Genomic DNA, 17,113 nt, shown 5'->3' with positions numbered 1-17,113 from the left:
TTCACTCCCCCCGTCACTGCCCCCCCGCCGCCGCGTCGCTCGTCGGCCGTATCCGCCGTCGGGCAGCTCGGCGGCAGGTCGGCCAGTGAGTAGGGCCCTTAACTGAGGTCTGGAGGAGGAGCATAGAGGGAGGAGCCAGTGCACACCAGGTAGTACTAAATCTTTCTTTAGAGTGCCCAGTCTCCTGCGGAGCCCGTCTATTCCCCATGGTCCTTACGGAGTCCCCAACATCCACTAGGACGTTAGAGAAAGACACTTACTGCTGTGTTTGCGATGCATACGCAGATGCATATGCGACACAATCCAAACGCAAATGAAGGTACATCACTTACAAGATCTTATCTCATCATATTATTTTTATTCATATATGCAATGAAATAATGAATTGCTTTTAACTAGATTATTATTACCTTATTGTATATGTTCTTTACATCCATTTGTTTAGCGCTGTATATTTATTTTTATGTGACAGTTGGAGCGGATTGTCTGGAGCACCATTTATCATATGTAACATGTTTTAAATAGCTAGAACTTATTGATAAATAGGCCCCTTAGTACTCAGCATTGAGAGTTATACCGTCTCTGGGCTTTGAAACACTCTGTAGCCACAGGCAAAGCTACAGCAGCAAAAAAAAAATCCTGGTCATAGGCTATAATGCAATAATGAGTAGAATTACACCACATACCAAAAAACCAGACTTGTGACTATGAAGGCACATTCTTTGTATGCCCTAGAGAAACAAGCATGTGTATATAAGTAGTTTTTTTTCTGTGCTGGGTTGCATTAAGATATAATATTCTGCATTTAAACAAAATACTAACACAAAGTTAAAAAAAACTAGTGTCACTGAAAAAATTAATAACCACTTAAACATGCTAAAGGTGATTACCATAATATAGCCCCTAAGAAACATTTAGCCATTACCCTTGAAAGGTCATGTGCTGTCACATTAATAGTTAGTGTAATTTGTTTTCTATTTTTTTGAATCAAAAATTAGGATTAACAACATTTCAAGGCATAGTCAAATAAAGCGATAGTATAGAGCCAGTCAGCTGATTTACAAAAAAGTATTCTACATATGCTCCCATGGATTGGAAACGGTCATTGCTTTTTCCTGTTGCCATGGTTACAGTACAATAGAGTAAGCCCTGTAGCGTGTACTATAGTGTGATGGCGTAATAAGATAAAATGTAAGATAATTACCAAACAAAACTACCATTTCATAAAATGCATCATGTAGTATTATTATAATTTTCAATTAGTTATAGTACTAACATATTCTGCAGTGCTGTACACTTGCAGAATTCTGTCCTCTGTTCCTGGAGAGGTGGGACAGGAGAGAGAAGGAGTGGTCTAAAACAAATTTACAATAAAGGTGTGTTTATGCAAATGCAGCCCTGTGGAAACAGGCATATACACCTGTTGGGGCTGGTGCAAACACCCTTGTTGTAAACCAGGTGCATACGCTGTCAGCTAATACATCTATGCATATAGGCAGAAATAGACTACTTTTCAGTGCTCTATTTGTGTGACACCCAAAGTACATTTACCAAGGACACCTAATTCCAGGGTGACCTGTGGTGAGACCCTTGTGGTACAAGAGTGAAGTCAACACAAACCTACACTCTTATAATTAAATGATAAACTTATTACTGTTATTAATGTTGTCAAAAGTATTTAGGATTTGGAAACAAAGAGGAAGATTTAACAACGTGTGATATTCTTGTTATCACTCATTACGAATGACAAATGATTCTCCGGCCAATCAGCTTCTAACTATCAAGTGTTTGAAAAATGACAGTTAAAAGCTCATTGGCTGGAGAACCATTTATCATTCGTAATAAGTGATAACAATAATATCACTTGTTGTTAAATCTGCCTCTAATAAGCCCTACACACTGGCAGATCCGCCGCCGAGCTGCCCGACGGCGGATACGGCAGCGGGGGGGGGGGGGAGAGAGAGAGAGAGAGAGAGAGAGAGAGAGAGAGAGAGGTGACGGGGGGAGTGAAGTTTCTTCACTCCCCCCATCATCCGGCTTCATAGCACTGCATGCCAATATTAATGAACGAGAACGTTCATATTGTGCAGTATTATCTGCCAGTGTGTAGGGCCCATAAGTATTATAAGGAATAACCTCATCGACATTCGATTCAAATTCTTCTGTCATGTACAAACATATAGTACTCAGTCAATGACCTTTGGCTTTTGTTGTCCAAAGAACTTTTCATGTCTTCCAATATAATTATAATTTACACTGGCTATATCAGGGGTGTCCAACCTTTCACCTTCCCTGGGCCACATTAGAAGATGAAAATTTGGTTTGGGCCGCACATAAAATAAAATAACAGTAACGATACCTGATCGTCCAAAAAAACCATAGAAAACACAGTTAACATATTAAACTTACTTGTAGCTGTGCCCCTGTAGCTGCGTCCCTTGTAGTTGTGCCCTTGTAGCTGCGCCCCTTGTAGCTGTGCCACTATAGCTGCGCCCCTTGTAGTTGTGCCCCTGTAGCTGCCCCCTTGTAGCTGTGCCACTATAGCTGCGCCCCTTGTAGTTGTGCCCCTGTAGCTGCGCCCCTTGTACTGTGCCCCTTGTAGTTGTGCCCCTGTAGCTGCGCCCTTGTACTGTGCCCCTTGTAGCTGCCACCTTGTACTGTGCCCCTGTAGCTGTGCCCCTGTAGCTGCGCCCCTTGTAGTTGTGCCCCTGTAGCTGCGCCCCTTGTAGTTGTGCCCCTGTAGCTGCCCCCTTGTACTGTGCCCCTTGTAGCTGTGCCCCTGTAGCTGCGTCCCTTGTAGTTGTGCCCCTGTAGCTGCCCCCTTGTACTGTGCCCCTTGTAGCTGCCCCCTTGTAGTTGTGCCCCTGTAGCTGCCCCCTTGTAGCTGTGCCACTATAGCTGCGCCCCTTGTAGTTGTGCCCCTGTAGCTGCGCCCCTTGTACTGTGCCCCTTGTAGTTGTGCCCCTGTAGCTGCCCCCTTGTACTGTGCCCCTTGTAGCTGCCACCTTGTACTGTGCCCCTGTAGCTGTGCCCCTGTAGCTGCGCCCCTTGTAGTTGTGCCCCTGTAGCTGCGCCCCTTGTACTGTGCCCCTTGTAGTTGTGCCCCTGTAGCTGCCCCCTTGTACTGTGCCCCTTGTAGCTGCCACCTTGTACTGTGCCCCTGTAGCTGTGCCCCTGTAGCTGCGCCCCTTGTAGTTGTGCCCCTGTAGCTGCGCCCCTTGTAGTTGTGCCCCTGTAGCTGCCCCCTTGTACTGTGCCCCTTGTAGCTGTGCCCCTGTAGCTGCGTCCCTTGTAGTTGTGCCCCTGTAGCTGCCCCCTTGTACTGTGCCCCTTGTAGCTGCCCCCTTGTAGTTGTGCCCCTGTAGCTGCCCCCTTGTAGCTGTGCCACTATAGCTGCGCCCCTTGTAGTTGTGCCCCTGTAGCTGCGCCCCTTGTACTGTGCCCCTTGTAGTTGTGCCCCTGTAGCTGCCCCCTTGTACTGTGCCCCTTGTAGCTGCCACCTTGTACTGTGCCCCTGTAGCTGTGCCCCTGTAGCTGCGCCCCTTGTAGTTGTGCCCCTGTAGCTGCGCCCCTTGTACTGTGCCCCTTGTAGTTGTGCCCCTGTAGCTGCCCCCTTGTACTGTGCCCCTTGTAGCTGCCACCTTGTACTGTGCCCCTGTAGCTGTGCCCCTGTAGCTGCGCCCCTTGTAGTTGTGCCCCTGTAGCTGCGCCCCTTGTAGTTGTGCCCCTGTAGCTGCCCCCTTGTACTGTGCCCCTTGTAGCTGCCCCCTTGTACTGTGCCCCTTGTAGTTGTGCCCCTGTATCTGCGCCCCTTGTACTGTGCCCCTTGTAGCTGTGCCCCTGTAGCTGCGTCCCTTGTAGTTGTGCCCCTGTAGCTGCGCCCCTTGTAATTGTGCCCCTGTAGCTGTGCCCCTTGTACTGTGCCCCTTGTAGTTGTGGCCCTGTAGCTGCCCCCTTGTACTGTGCCCCTTGTAGCTGCCCCCTTGTACTGTGCCCCTTGTAGTTGTGGCCCTGTAGCTGCCCCCTTGTACTGTGCCCCTTGTAGTTGTGCCCCTGTAGCTGCGCCCCTTGTACTGTGCCCCTTGTAGCTGTGCCCCTGTAGCTGCATCTCTTGTAGTTGTGCCCCTGTAGCTGCGCCCCTTGTAGCTGTGCCACTATAGCTGCGCCCCTTGTAGTTGTGCCCCTGTAGCTATGCCCCTCGTACTGTGCCCCTTGTAGTTGTGCCCCTTGTAGTTGTGGCCCTGTAGCTGCCCCCTTGTACTGTGCCCCTTGTAGCTGCCCCCTTGTACTGTGCCCCTTGTAGTTGTGGCCCTGTAGCTGCCCCCTTGTACTGTGCCCCTTGTAGCTGCCCCCTTGTAGTTGTGGCCCTGTAGCTGCCCCCTTGTACTGTGCCCCTTGTAGCTGCGCCCTTGTACTGTGCCCCTTGTAGCTGTAAAAAAAAAACACACACACGCACAGACACATACTTACCGCTCCTGCAGCGCTGCCTCCGTCTCCGTCCGCCGCTCCACGTGTTCTTGTACAACCAACTTCTCCGCTGGGCTCCTCTACTCTCGCGCTGCTCAGTCACGTGTGCCGCTATGCAGCGGAGGAGGGCTACATTGTGACTGACAGCGGAGAGGGCGTGAGCTGGTGCTGGTCCCAGCAGCAGCAATCCAATCAGGATGTGCTGACAGCCTGCTGGGGCCGGCTCAGCCTCACATGTGGTGTCCGTACTCGGAAAAAAAAAAAAACCTCTGCTGCAGCGCTGCTCCTGGGCCGCATTACTAGCCGACTTGGGCCGCATGCGGCCCGCGGGCCGCGGGTTGGACAAGCCTGGGCTATATTATAAACTATGGCCCTACTATCTACAGTAATGAGCATATTATTCCGGTATTGTATTTCTTTCTTTCTTTAAAGTCACAAGCCTAGAATAGACAGATTGACCTATACAAGGTCACAAGTGCAATGGATACAGTGCACTCAACCACTTTAAATTCCACTCCTGTCCCGCAGCTGCATGTCCAGCCCAAAGCATACAAAATCCAATAATGAGTTTGCATAATATGCAATAGGTAATTTTCTGCATCACAATATAAGTGGCCTGATAATAAAATGTATTATATAACACTCATTTACCCATCAATCAGATGGACAAGGTAAAATAATTAATTTCTTCTTAATAAATAATATATCTGAATTTCAGTCCAGCTTATAATACAATAACAGCCTAACCCACTAAACGCGCTTTGGCTTTTGAATAAGATAAATAAGAGTAGACATTAATTTATGAGCCTACAACCCTGAAACCATTCTAGCAATGGCGACATATATAAAATGATCCAAGTGGTTTGACCTCTCCTCAGGATATCCCTAGTAAATACACAACGCAGCAGAGGTGACACGGCTGGACTGTTTTATTTCAGTCCTGTCGGAGAAAGATCGCTATAAAAATAAAATGATTATTATTATTTCCAGAGTGTTGTTAGGCCACTAACAGGTTAGTGATTTTATTCAGTTTAAGAAGCCCTGCGGAGTATGGAAAGAGACCTGCCATACATCCAAGGCATCCACACTAAGGTGTGTCCTTGCACATAAATCCAGCCTTCTTTCTGCATGCTCACTAGTCCGGATGAGGATTAGAAGGCATACAGTTAACTAAGGGAATCACCGGCTGCCATTTAAATTGACTTGTTATATTTATACAAGCATTAGTCATTATGGAATCTAATGAATTCTTAATGATAATGAGCATTATAGTCTTCAGAACACTGAATGTCAATGTGGCTTCAAGGCTATAGGGCAATGATGACAGGAAAGCTAAAGGATGGATGGAGAGATAGATGGATAATCCTTATGAATACTTATTAAAAAAGAATTGTCACTATGAGTTATACACAATATGATGTAAAATACTACCACTATTACTACTACTACTACTAATAATAATAACAACAACATAATGAAATCCATTCGTTTTGATACAGGGAGCACAAAATGCATTTCCAACATGGTTGCAAAAGTTGTGTCTTCATAAGCAGGTACCACCCGGACGTGCAGTGCTGGCCAGTTTGGCAAGGCACTGGCACAGGTAATGTGGGTGCAGGTAAATGCCTCTCTCCCCCCAAGCAATGTACAATGAGCAGGCCAGGCCGTTTGCATGTGCGTAGGAGCTAGAGAAAGGCCCAAACAGGGTAACTCATGAAATGTCATCCACATCCTGGTTTCAAGGACACTGCAGGCTTCACGGGAGACCTGCTCCATCCAGCCTTCCTGCCTGGCCCCGGGGCATTGCTGTTCCCTCCACTGATGCACCTGGACCGTGCTGACCTGTACAGGCAAGACTACTATTACAGGCTATGCACTACACTCCATACATTATCACCTTCTAGTAAGCGGTGCACAGATGACAGGGATGACGTGGGGGGTAATAAATGGGGTGTCTCACTCACCTTCTTGACTTGATCATCTTTGAGCTCTGTGAAGTAATAGGCCAGGAGCTGGGCAGCTATCATCCTGCAGGCTGGTGTGTGTAAGGTGTATACAGTATGTGTGTGTGCAGCAGAGGAGATGTGCAGCAATGCTCTGATAGCAGCGGAGTGCTCTCTTCCTCCTCCTCACAACCCTGCTACACCAAGCTGCCGCTGTATGTCTCCTTTCCTCTCTGACAGTGACATGTTAGAGCCAGCCCACTTCCTGGCCGGGGATTGGCTGTGACATAAGGACTCGCTGCACTGAGGAGAGAGGCTCGGTCATCATCACTGACTGAGGGGGGCTGTGTGTGTGCATGTAACAGAGCTCTATACGTGCAGAGCTGGGTGTGTGCAAGACGTAGTGTCAGGACACGGGGAAGCTGTGCTGCAGAATAAAAGGTGTAGGGGGAAGGGCGTGCAAGCCTCCACTGTGTACACTGCACTCAGGGGGATGTACAGGCAGGAAGGGGGGTGGGTGCATGAGCTGTAACTTCTTATGAGGAAAGGGGCAGGACTAATTCAGCTACTAAATATGTCTTTATATCACGTCCAGCACGTAGTACTTCAGCTATGGTGCCCACTATGATAACTATACCCCATCACTTCCTGCACTATGTACCATTATAGTCATCTCACATTAGTTCTTCTGGATGGTCTTATGTGCTTACTACAATACTTACCAGCAGAACCTGTGATACATAACACCCAGCGCAGAGCAGTGTAATTATTACTAGGGGCCCTCAGTAGGAAGGTGTGTACAGTGTTTAGTATACAAACCCCAGGGAGAGATGTATTTAAGGGAAGAGGGCTGCATTCCGTGTGTGCTAGTAATGGCATAGTCAATGGTCATGGTTACGTTTCACAGCCTGTGATGATGACAGAGCAAGCAGCTACCCTTCCCCCACATATTAGCCAGGCCACCAACTTCAACTGCAACATGCCCCAGGTGCGGCTGGTAAATACAGCACAAAAGGACAGAAACAAAGAAATCTAGGTGGTCATTCCGAGTTGTTCGCTCGTAAGCTGCTTTTAGCAGCTTTGCACACGCTAAGCCGCCGCCTATTGGGAGTGAATCTTAGCATAGTAAAATTGCGAACGAAAGATTAGCAGAATTGCGAATAGACACTTCTTAGCAGTTTCTGAGTAGCTCCAGACTTACTCGGCAACTGCGATCAGTTCAGTCAGTTTCGTTCCTGGTTTGACGTCACAAACACACCCAGCGTTCGCCCAGTCACTCCCCCGTTTCTTCAGACACTCCCGCGTTTTACCCAGAAACGGCAGCGTTTTTTCACACACACCCATAAAACGGCCAGTTTCCGCCCAGAAACACCCACTTCCTGTCAATCACATTACGATCACCAGAATGAAGAAAAAACCTCGTAATGCCGTGAGTAAAATTCCTAACTGCATAGCAAATTTACTTGGCGCAGTCGCAGTGCAAACATTGCGCATGCGCAATTAGCGGAAAATTGCTGCGATGCGAAGAAAATTACAGAGCGAACAACTCGGAATGAGGGCCCTAGTGTCAATCACTGCACCTTCTGCTCCCAGGTCTCTGGCAATGTCACGCTGGCTGGAATATAGGGCAGAAACGTTCTGAAATATGCCAGCACTGTGACGATCATAGGTACCCGTTACCTGGTGGAGATGATTCTGTATGTGGTGAAAATAATGATGGTTCTGGATAAAAAGACCATGGATGCTGTCAAGTGTTCCTGTTGGTGGGACCACTTGAGACCCCCTTAAGTGAGTGGTAAAAGAAACAATAATAATAATTTTATTTCTATAGTGCTTCTCTTCAGAAGGACTCAATGCCAGATGTACTAAGCCTTGAAAAGTGATAAAGTGATAAAAGTCACAGTGATAAAAGTACCAGCCAACTACATCCTAACTGTCATTTTCCAACCCAGCCTGTAACATGGCAGTTAGGTGCTGTGCAATTTGTCACTTTTCAAGGTTAGTACATCTCCCCCAAGGGGCTTTACAGACATAACAAATAAAACTCTTCATGCAAAAGATTAATACTGTAATACAGCGTAATGAAGGGTTCGTGCAGACACTTTGGGTAAAAACTTCCTGGGTTAAATATTTCACCAACAAAAGGTACCAGATGAGGCAGCTGTTTTAGGCTCACTACAGTATGTAGGATTACCCTGGGTGGAATAGGTCATACCCCAAAGAGATGACACAAAATGGAGTGGTTGCAATGACCTAATGCTAGGAGTAGGGTCCCATTCATGGAAAAACTAACACGTATGTAGAAGTATTGTATACTATGTATGGCTAGATCCACGTGAAGTATATCATGCCCATGGAGGAACCATCTGAGGCAATCATCTGGGGTGCAGGGTGAACAACCAGTGGAGGTATAACATATAGCCATAGTATATGGAGGGACGAAAGTACATGGTACATGATGGGACTCTCGAAGTTTCACATGGCAATATTTCAGATGTCAACCAGGACCCTGTCCCAAATACCCTAAACACAACCCAATTCCTAATAAACTAACCCCTAACGCAAACCACTAAAGCACCCCTAATACCCTATCCCAAATACCCTAACCCAATTCCTAATAAACTAACCCCTAACGCAATTTATTTATTTATTTATTACCAGCTATTTATATAGCGCACACATATTCCGCAGCGCTTTACAGAGAATATTTGGCCATTCACATCAGTCCCTGCCCCAGTGGAGCTTACAATCTATATTTCATATCACATGTACACACAGACACATTCACACTAGGGTCAATTTTTGTTGGAAGCCAATTAACCTACCGGTATATTTTTGGATTGTGGGAGGAAACCGGAGTACCCGGAGGAAACCCACGCAAGTACAGGGAGAATATACAAACTCCGCACAGTTAGAGCCATGGTGGGAATCGAACCCATGACCTCAGTGCTGTGAGGCAGTAATGCTAACCATTACACCATCCGTACTGCCCGCAATCCACTAAAGCACCCCTAATACCCTATCCCAAATACGACAACACAACCCTCTAAACCACTGGTTCTCAAACTCGGTCCTCAGGACCCCACACGGTTCATGTTTTCCAGGTCACCTGTAGATTTTTAAAATGTGACAGTTGGTGATACACAGTGCAGCTGCTAGGTGACATGGAAAACGTGAACCGTGTGGGGTCCTGATGACTGAGTTTGAGAACCACTGCTCTAAACTAACCCAAACCTTTATACTAACCCTAATACTTTGACCCCTAACCCTAATACACTAACCCTAAAGGGCATGGCAGGACTGGCCATCTGGCACATGTCAGAAGGGCCAATGGGCAGGTGGGCCGAATCGGACGCTCAGAGAGCCGGGAAGGCTGTGCGCAGCGCAGCGCAGCCTCCGGCTCTCTGGTTCCATGGTCTCCATGGAAATGGGGGCGTACCGCGAGTCCACCACGCCCCCGGACTCACGGTGCGTTCTGCCCCCCCCCCCCCCCCAGCAACCGTTGCCATGGTAATGGGGCATGCCACAAGTCCACGCCCCCATGACTCGCGGCATGCCCCCATATGTCGTTCGGCGCACCCCCTGTGGCGCGCGCCCGTTCACAAATGCCAGGGCCGAATCAAGGCCCCAGTCCGTCGCTGCAGTAGACTGGATGGGCCATAAGGTTCTTATCTGCCATCAAATGTGTGTACTATTCTGTGATGTATACAAGGTGGTGATTAGTAAACACCTGCAGAGAGAACTGTTGAAACACACCTGCCGGATAGACGTAACCAGGAGCTTAGGTTTATTTGTAGTGCACAGAATAGATATTGTACAGCTGTAGTCAAACACATATGGATAGCGGAGATGGATCAGCAAACTGGTCATATATGTAGGCACTGGCAGCAGTATATCACAGGGTCCCCTATGGAGTTAAGTTGTACACAGCCACCAGTGTTAAGTGGTACATAGTCCCCTAGTGCTCACTGTGGCGCTCAAAAGTGTCGCTGCACCTGCGCAAACTAAGTATTGTTCACCATCTTGGTTAAAGTAAGATGTTTCAGTTATAGAGCATCATTGCGGGAAGCGCAGTAGCGCACTCCATATTCCACCAATAACGGTACAATACTCAGGACCTAGGGGGTAATTCAGACCCGATTGCTAGGCTGCGTTTTCTCATAGCCTGGAATCAGGTCTGTGCTGCGCATGCACTGCAATGTGCAAGCGCAACGAACCGCAGCAACGGGGATTGCCGGTCAGCGTCGGGATGGTGCGAACATTCCGAACGCACCGGCGATCGCAAGGACATTGACAGGAACACACCGTTTGTGGGTTGCAACTGACCGTTTTCAAGGAGTGTCCGGGAAAACGCAGGAGGGACCCGGCGTTTGGAGGGAGGGTTTCTGACGTCAGCTCCGACCTCGCTCATCGCAGCAGCAGAGTAAGTCCTGGGCAGTGCATAGACTGCACAAACTTATGTTTGTGCAGCTCTGCAGCAAAAGCGAACGCACACCTGTACAAACACACCATATCCTCCCCCTGTAGGCGGCGACTACCTGATCGCAAGGATGCAAAAAATGCACCCTAGCGATCAGGTCTGAATTACCCCCATAGTTAGGATACACTCTTCTGAGTAATTTGTAAACAGCTCCAGTAGACATCAATGGGCATATCTATACTGGATGCAAGGTGTGCGGTCGGCCTACACCGCACACCCTCTACCTAGTGGCGTATCTATAATGGGTGCAGTACATACAGGTCCCCGCAAACCCTGCGCCTATTTTTTTTTAATACTCACCTCTCGGAGTCCCCCGTTCTCGGCAGCACCTCTCCACAAATCACCAGTGTTTTGCGCATGTGCAGTAAGGAAATCTCTGTGAAAATGGCTGGCGCACCAGTTTCCTGGAGATCTGCACATGCGCAATAAACGTTTGTCCCCTAGTGCTCAGACTGTTGTGCTGCCGGTTACAAAGGAGGGGACCTGGATGGAGGGGGCTGCACAGAGGCCTTCTCCTCTTAAAACTCCTCAGCCTCCACCTATAGATTATATATTTGTGTCTGCCAAGTGAAGCTCATAAAGGACAAACAGAGAATCAGATCTCTGGAGATCCAGAGAGGCTACCTCCAGTGAAGATCCTGGAACACTAAAAGCCAGTACCACAATCTCCTGGTCCTTAGAATGGCCCGACCTGAATGGAAGATCAAAAAGGGGAGCAACAAGACAAGGTGCTCAGGCCAGACAAGCAGGAAGATAGTTTTCCAGATAAACCAACGAATCCAAAGGCCTATCCAAAGGCAAAAAAGGAGCCGACTGGAGAGCCTTAAAGAACCAAGGAGAGGTTCCTTGGAGCCACAGGAGCAACAAACAGTGGCTGCATGTGGGGGGCACCCTGAATAGATGTCAGAATGTCTGGTAAGACCACAATCCACTGCTGAAAAAGTACAAGCACGGCGGAGACTTGTAACCTCAAAGAAGAGAGTCAGAGGTCCAAATCCAGACTAGCCTGCAGAAAAGAAAGGACTAGAGAGCCGGAAGGACTGGGAGTTGGAACCTCTGGCGGAACACCACACAAAGTAGGTCCAAAAAACATTGTGATAAATTATTGCAGAAGAAGGCTTCTGGGCATTAAGCACGGTATGGATAACTCTCCTGAAAAACTGTCACTGGTGCCACAAGCTTGTCAACTAATTGAGACATTACCTGTGTCAATGCTGAAGCCCAAGCTGGTTCATGACTGGACACCATGGCTGAAGGAGTCTCCCGGCATGTATCAGATACAAAGATCATCGTTGTTTGGATCCTGGGAAGATATTATGTTAACATAGGTCTGACAAGTGTGTGGCATCTACCGCCTTGCTAGCTATTTCCTTACAGCTATTGTTAATTCAATCCAGGGGTGTCCTCACACACTAAAGCTATGCTGTGGTGTGTGTAGACAGGTGATTACAATGAGTGATAAACAGCTTCAATACACAATCAAAATGGCTGCAAAAAGATATATACATATATGTAATAAATTAGAGTAGTAGCACTGACTCTTGGAGTGTCTCAGTGTGACCCATATTCAGCCATAGAGCACACACAGATCCTAAAGGCATTTAACTCTCACAACCACACAGATCCACTCAATGCATAGAATAGTGGGCAAATACTTCTCAATAATCCAGCAACAGCAGGAAGGAGCTAACTATGGCCCTCATTCCGAGTTGATCGGTCGCAAGGCGAATTTAGCAGAGTTACACACGCTAAGCCGCCGCCTACTGGGAGTGAATCTTAGCTTCTTAAAATTGCGACCGATGTATTCGCAATATTGCGATTACTAACTACTTAGCAGTTTCAGAGTAGCTCCAGACTTACTCTGCCTGTGCGATCAGTTCAGTGCTTGTCGTTCCTGGTTGACGTCACAAACACACCCAGCGTTCGCCCAGGCACTCCCACCGTTTCCCCGGCCACTCCTGCGTTTTTTCCGGAAACGGTAGCGTTTTCAGCCACACGCCCCTGAAACGCCGTGTTTCCGCCCAGTAACACCCATTTCCTGTCAATCACATTACGATCGCCGGAGCGAAGAAAAAGCCGTGAGTAAAAATACTTTCTTCATAGTAAAGTTACTTGGCGCAGTCGCAGTGCGAACTTTGCGCATGCGTACTAAGCGGATTTTCACTGCGATGCGATGAAAAAGAACGAGCGAACAACTCGGAATGAGGGCCCATATATCCAGGCTGCTAGAAGCAAGGTATAAGGGGAGACAGGATCCCAAGCTTCTCTCCCTGCATGTGCTGGTGCAGGCAATGCAATGAAATTGGCCACCCAGTTTTAATAGGTGATGGAGAGAATAAATGAGAACACCCGAGGCAGGCTGTCTGTACTGAGGGAGTGTGTTCAGGGGTGAGAGAGGGGATAACAGGAGGAGCCTGCCTCCCCCTCTGGTATGGACCTCAGAGCAATGGCTGCCACCACTGCAAGCTGTTTTCCCTTTCTAAACGCCCAGTGGTGCAGTGTACGGATCAGGGGCCCCAGGCCGACTCTACCAGCTTTGCTGGTGGCCCCTGCACTTGCGATGTAAAGCTGCGAGTATGAAGCTCCCTGCAAGTAGGGATCCACTCTTAACTGACCCCCTTGTGTCCGGCTGTGACGGCAGGCTACGGAAGGTGTGTGTGTGCAGGCCTCTGGAGTCCATGGTGGAAGTTACCAACCCAGTTGCCAGTGCAAGTAGTAGTGCGGAGTAGTACGCAAACCATCAGCTTCGTCTACGCTCTGAATCATTCCCCTAGTGCTGTGTATTATGTGATAATACAACTCAAATAAGGGATTTACCATAGCCAACAGCATACTTGCCTACCTGACCCTCTCCATGAGGGAGAAAATGCTCTGTTCCTGGACTTTCCTGGTAATGTATGATTGCCATCACCTGTGGTGAAACACCTTTCTTATCAGTTAACTAGCTCAGCACAGGTGATGGCAATCATACATTACCAGGAAAGTCCAGGAACAGAGCATTTTCTCCCTCATGGAGAGGGTCAGGTAGGCAAGTATGGCCAACAGGCATATACTGTATATTACACTGTGTAGATAAAAGTGATTGGACACTGACAGCAAATAGATCAATAATATTTTATTGATGTCAGTACTTTGTAGGTCCACTATGTGCAGTGATTACTGCAGACACCATTCCCAGCAAACTGTCCGCAAGTTCCTGGACAACAGCAGATGGTATGTTTTGCCATTCTGCCTTAACTACAGTGACCAACTGTGACACTGAAGAAGGTCGAGTTGGCCTAAGACGCATGCTCTGAACTGGCCAGTCCATCTGGGTTACCAAGTTTTCTGTATACTAGTCCAGCATTGTCTTAGAAACATGACAGATGGCACTGTGCTGAAAAAAAAATAAGATTTTACTTACCGATAAATCTATTTCTCGTAGTCCGTAGTGGATGCTGGGGACTCCGTCAGGACCATGGGGATTAGCGGCTCCGCAGGAGACAGGGCACAAAACTAAAGCTTTAGGATCAGGTGGTGTGTACTGGCTCCTCCCCCTATGACCCTCCTCCAAGCCTCAGTTAGGATACTGTGCCCGGACGAGCGTACACAATAAGGAAGGATATTGAATCCCGGGTAAGACTCATACCAGCCACACCAATCACACCGTATAACTTGTGATCTAAACCCAGTTAACAGTATGACAAACGTAGGAGCCTCTGAACAGACGGCTCACAACAATAACAACCCGATTTTTTTGTAACAATAACTATGTACAAGTATTGCAGACAATCCGCACTTGGGATGGGCGCCCAGCATCCACTACGGACTACGAGAAATAGATTTATTGGTAAGTAAAATCTTATTTTCTCTGACGTCCTAAGTGGATGCTGGGGACTCCGTCAGGACCATGGGGATTATACCAAAGCTCCCAAACGGGCGGGAGAGTGCGGATGACTCTGCAGCACCGAGTGAGAGAACTCCAGGTCCTCCTCAGCCAGGGTGTGCCCCTGACCAAGTAGCAGCTCGGCAAAGCTGTAAAGCCGAGACCCCTCGGGCAGTCGCCCAAGATGAGCCCACCTTCCTTGTGGAATGGGCATTTATATATTTTGGCTGTGGCAGTCCTGCCACAGAATGTGCAAGCTGAATTGTACTACACATTCAACTAGCAATCGTCTGCTTAGAAGCAAGAGCACCCAGTTTTTTGGGTGCATACAGGATAACAGCAAGTCAGTTTTCCTGACTCCAGCCGTCCTGGAAATCTATATTTTCAGGGCCCTGACAACATCTAGCAACTTGGAGTCCTCCAAGTCTCTAGTAGCCGCAGGTACCACAATAAGCTGGTTCAGATGAAACGCTGACACCACCTTAGGGAGAAACTGGGGACGAGTCCGCAGCTCTGCCCTGTCCGAATGGACAATCAGATATGGGCTTTTGTGAGACAAAGCCGCCAATTCTGACACTCGCCTGGCCGAGGCCAGGGCCAACATCATGGTCACTTTCCATGTGAGATATTTCAAATCCACAGATTTGAGCGGTTTAAACCAACGTGATTTGAGGAATCCCAGGACTACGTTGAGATCCCACAGTGCCACTGGAGGCACAAAAGGGGGTTGTATATGCAGTACTCCCTTGTCAAATTTCTGGACTTCAGGAACTGAAGCCAATTCTTTCTGGAAGAAAATCGACAGGGCCGAAATTTGAACCTTAATGGACCCCAATTTGAGGCCCATAGACACTCCTGTTTGCAGGAAATGCAGGAATCGACCGAGTTGAAATTTCTTCGTGGGGCCTTCCTGGCCTCACACCACGCAACATATTTTCGCCACATGTGGTGATAATGTTGTGCGGTCACCTCCTTCCTGGCTTTGACCAGGGTAGGAATGACCTCTTCCGGAATGCCTTTTTTCCCTTAGGATCCGGCGTTCAACCGCCATGCCGTCAAACGCACCCGCGGTAAGTCTTGGAACAGACATGGTACTTGCTGAAGCAAGTCCCTTCTTATCGGCAGAGGCCCTGAGTCCTCTGTGAGCATCTCATGAAGTTCCGGGTACCAAGTCCTTCTTGGCCCATCCGGAGCCACGAGTATAGTTCTTACTCCTCTACGTCTTATAATTCTCAGTACCTTTGGTATGAGAAGCAGAGGAGGGAACACATACACCGACTGGTACACCCATGGTGTTACCAGAACGTCCACAGCTATTGCCTGAGGGTCTCTTGACCTGGCGCAATACCTGTCCAGTTTTTTGTTCAGGCGGGACGCCATCATGTCCACCTTTGGTCTTTCCCAACGGTGCACAATCATGTGGAAAAAACTTCTCGATGAAGTCCCCACTCTCCCGGGTGGAGGTCGTGCTGAGGAAGTCTGCTTCCCAGTTGTCCACTCCCGGAATGAAAACTGCTGACAGTGCTATCACATGATTTTCCGCCCAGCGAAGAATCCTTGCAGTTTCTGCCATTGTCCTCCTGCTTCTTGTGCCGCCCTGTCTGTTTACGTGGGCGACTGCCGTGATGTTGTCCCACTGGATCAATACCGGCTGACCTTGAAGCAGAGGTCTTGCTAAGCTTAGAGCATTGTAAATTGCTCTTAGCTCCAGTATATTTATGCGGAGAGAAGTCCCCAGACTTGATCACACTCCCTGGAAATTTTTTCCCTGTGTGACTGCTCCCCAGCCTTTCAAGCTGGAATCCGTGGTCACCAGGACCCAGTCCTGAATGCATAACTGTGGCACTTTAGTAGATGAGCACTCTGCAGCCACCACAGAAGAGACACCCTTGTCCTTGGAGACAGGGTTATCCGCTGATGCATCTGAAGATGCGATCCGGACCATTTGTCCAGCAGATCCCACTGAAAAGTTCTTGCGTGAAATCTGCCGAATGGAATCGCTTCGTAAGAAGCCACCATTTTTCCCAGGACCCTTGTGCAATGATGCACTGACACTTTTCCTGGTTTTTGGAGGTTCCTGACTAGCTCGGATAACTCCCTGGCTTTCTCCTCCGGGAGAAACACCTTTTTCTGGACTGTGTCCAGAATCATCCCTAGGGACAGCAGACGTGTCGTCGGAGACAGCTGCGATTTTGGAATATTTAGAAACCACCCGTGCTGTCGTAGAACTACTTGAGATAGTGCTACTCAGACCTCCAACTGTTCTCTGGACCTTGCCCTTATCAGGAGATCGTCCAAGTAAGGGATAATTAAGACGCCTTTTCTTTGAAGAAGAATCATCATTTCGGCCATTACCTT

The 17,113-nt window shown here is 48.2% G+C and overlaps 1 protein-coding gene across 1 annotated transcript in view; it reads right to left on the bottom strand.

Moving 5' to 3' along the window:
- The window catches only part of LOC135056431 (hexokinase-1), a 139,181-nt gene extending 132,393 nt beyond the window's left edge, over window positions 1-6,788 (bottom strand). The window contains exon 1 of the mRNA XM_063961577.1: window positions 6,432-6,788. Within this exon, the coding sequence (XP_063817647.1) occupies window positions 6,432-6,494 (63 nt within the window). The 5' untranslated portion in view covers window positions 6,495-6,788. The remainder of the gene's footprint in view (window positions 1-6,431) is intronic.
- Between the last annotated feature and the right edge of the window lie 10,325 nt (window positions 6,789-17,113).

The sequence above is a fragment of the Pseudophryne corroboree genome, chromosome 3 (assembly GCF_028390025.1).
Source record: "Pseudophryne corroboree isolate aPseCor3 chromosome 3, aPseCor3.hap2, whole genome shotgun sequence".
Classification (NCBI taxonomy): domain Eukaryota; kingdom Metazoa; phylum Chordata; class Amphibia; order Anura; family Myobatrachidae; genus Pseudophryne; species Pseudophryne corroboree.
This window is presented reverse-complemented; position numbering and strand designations above follow the sequence as displayed.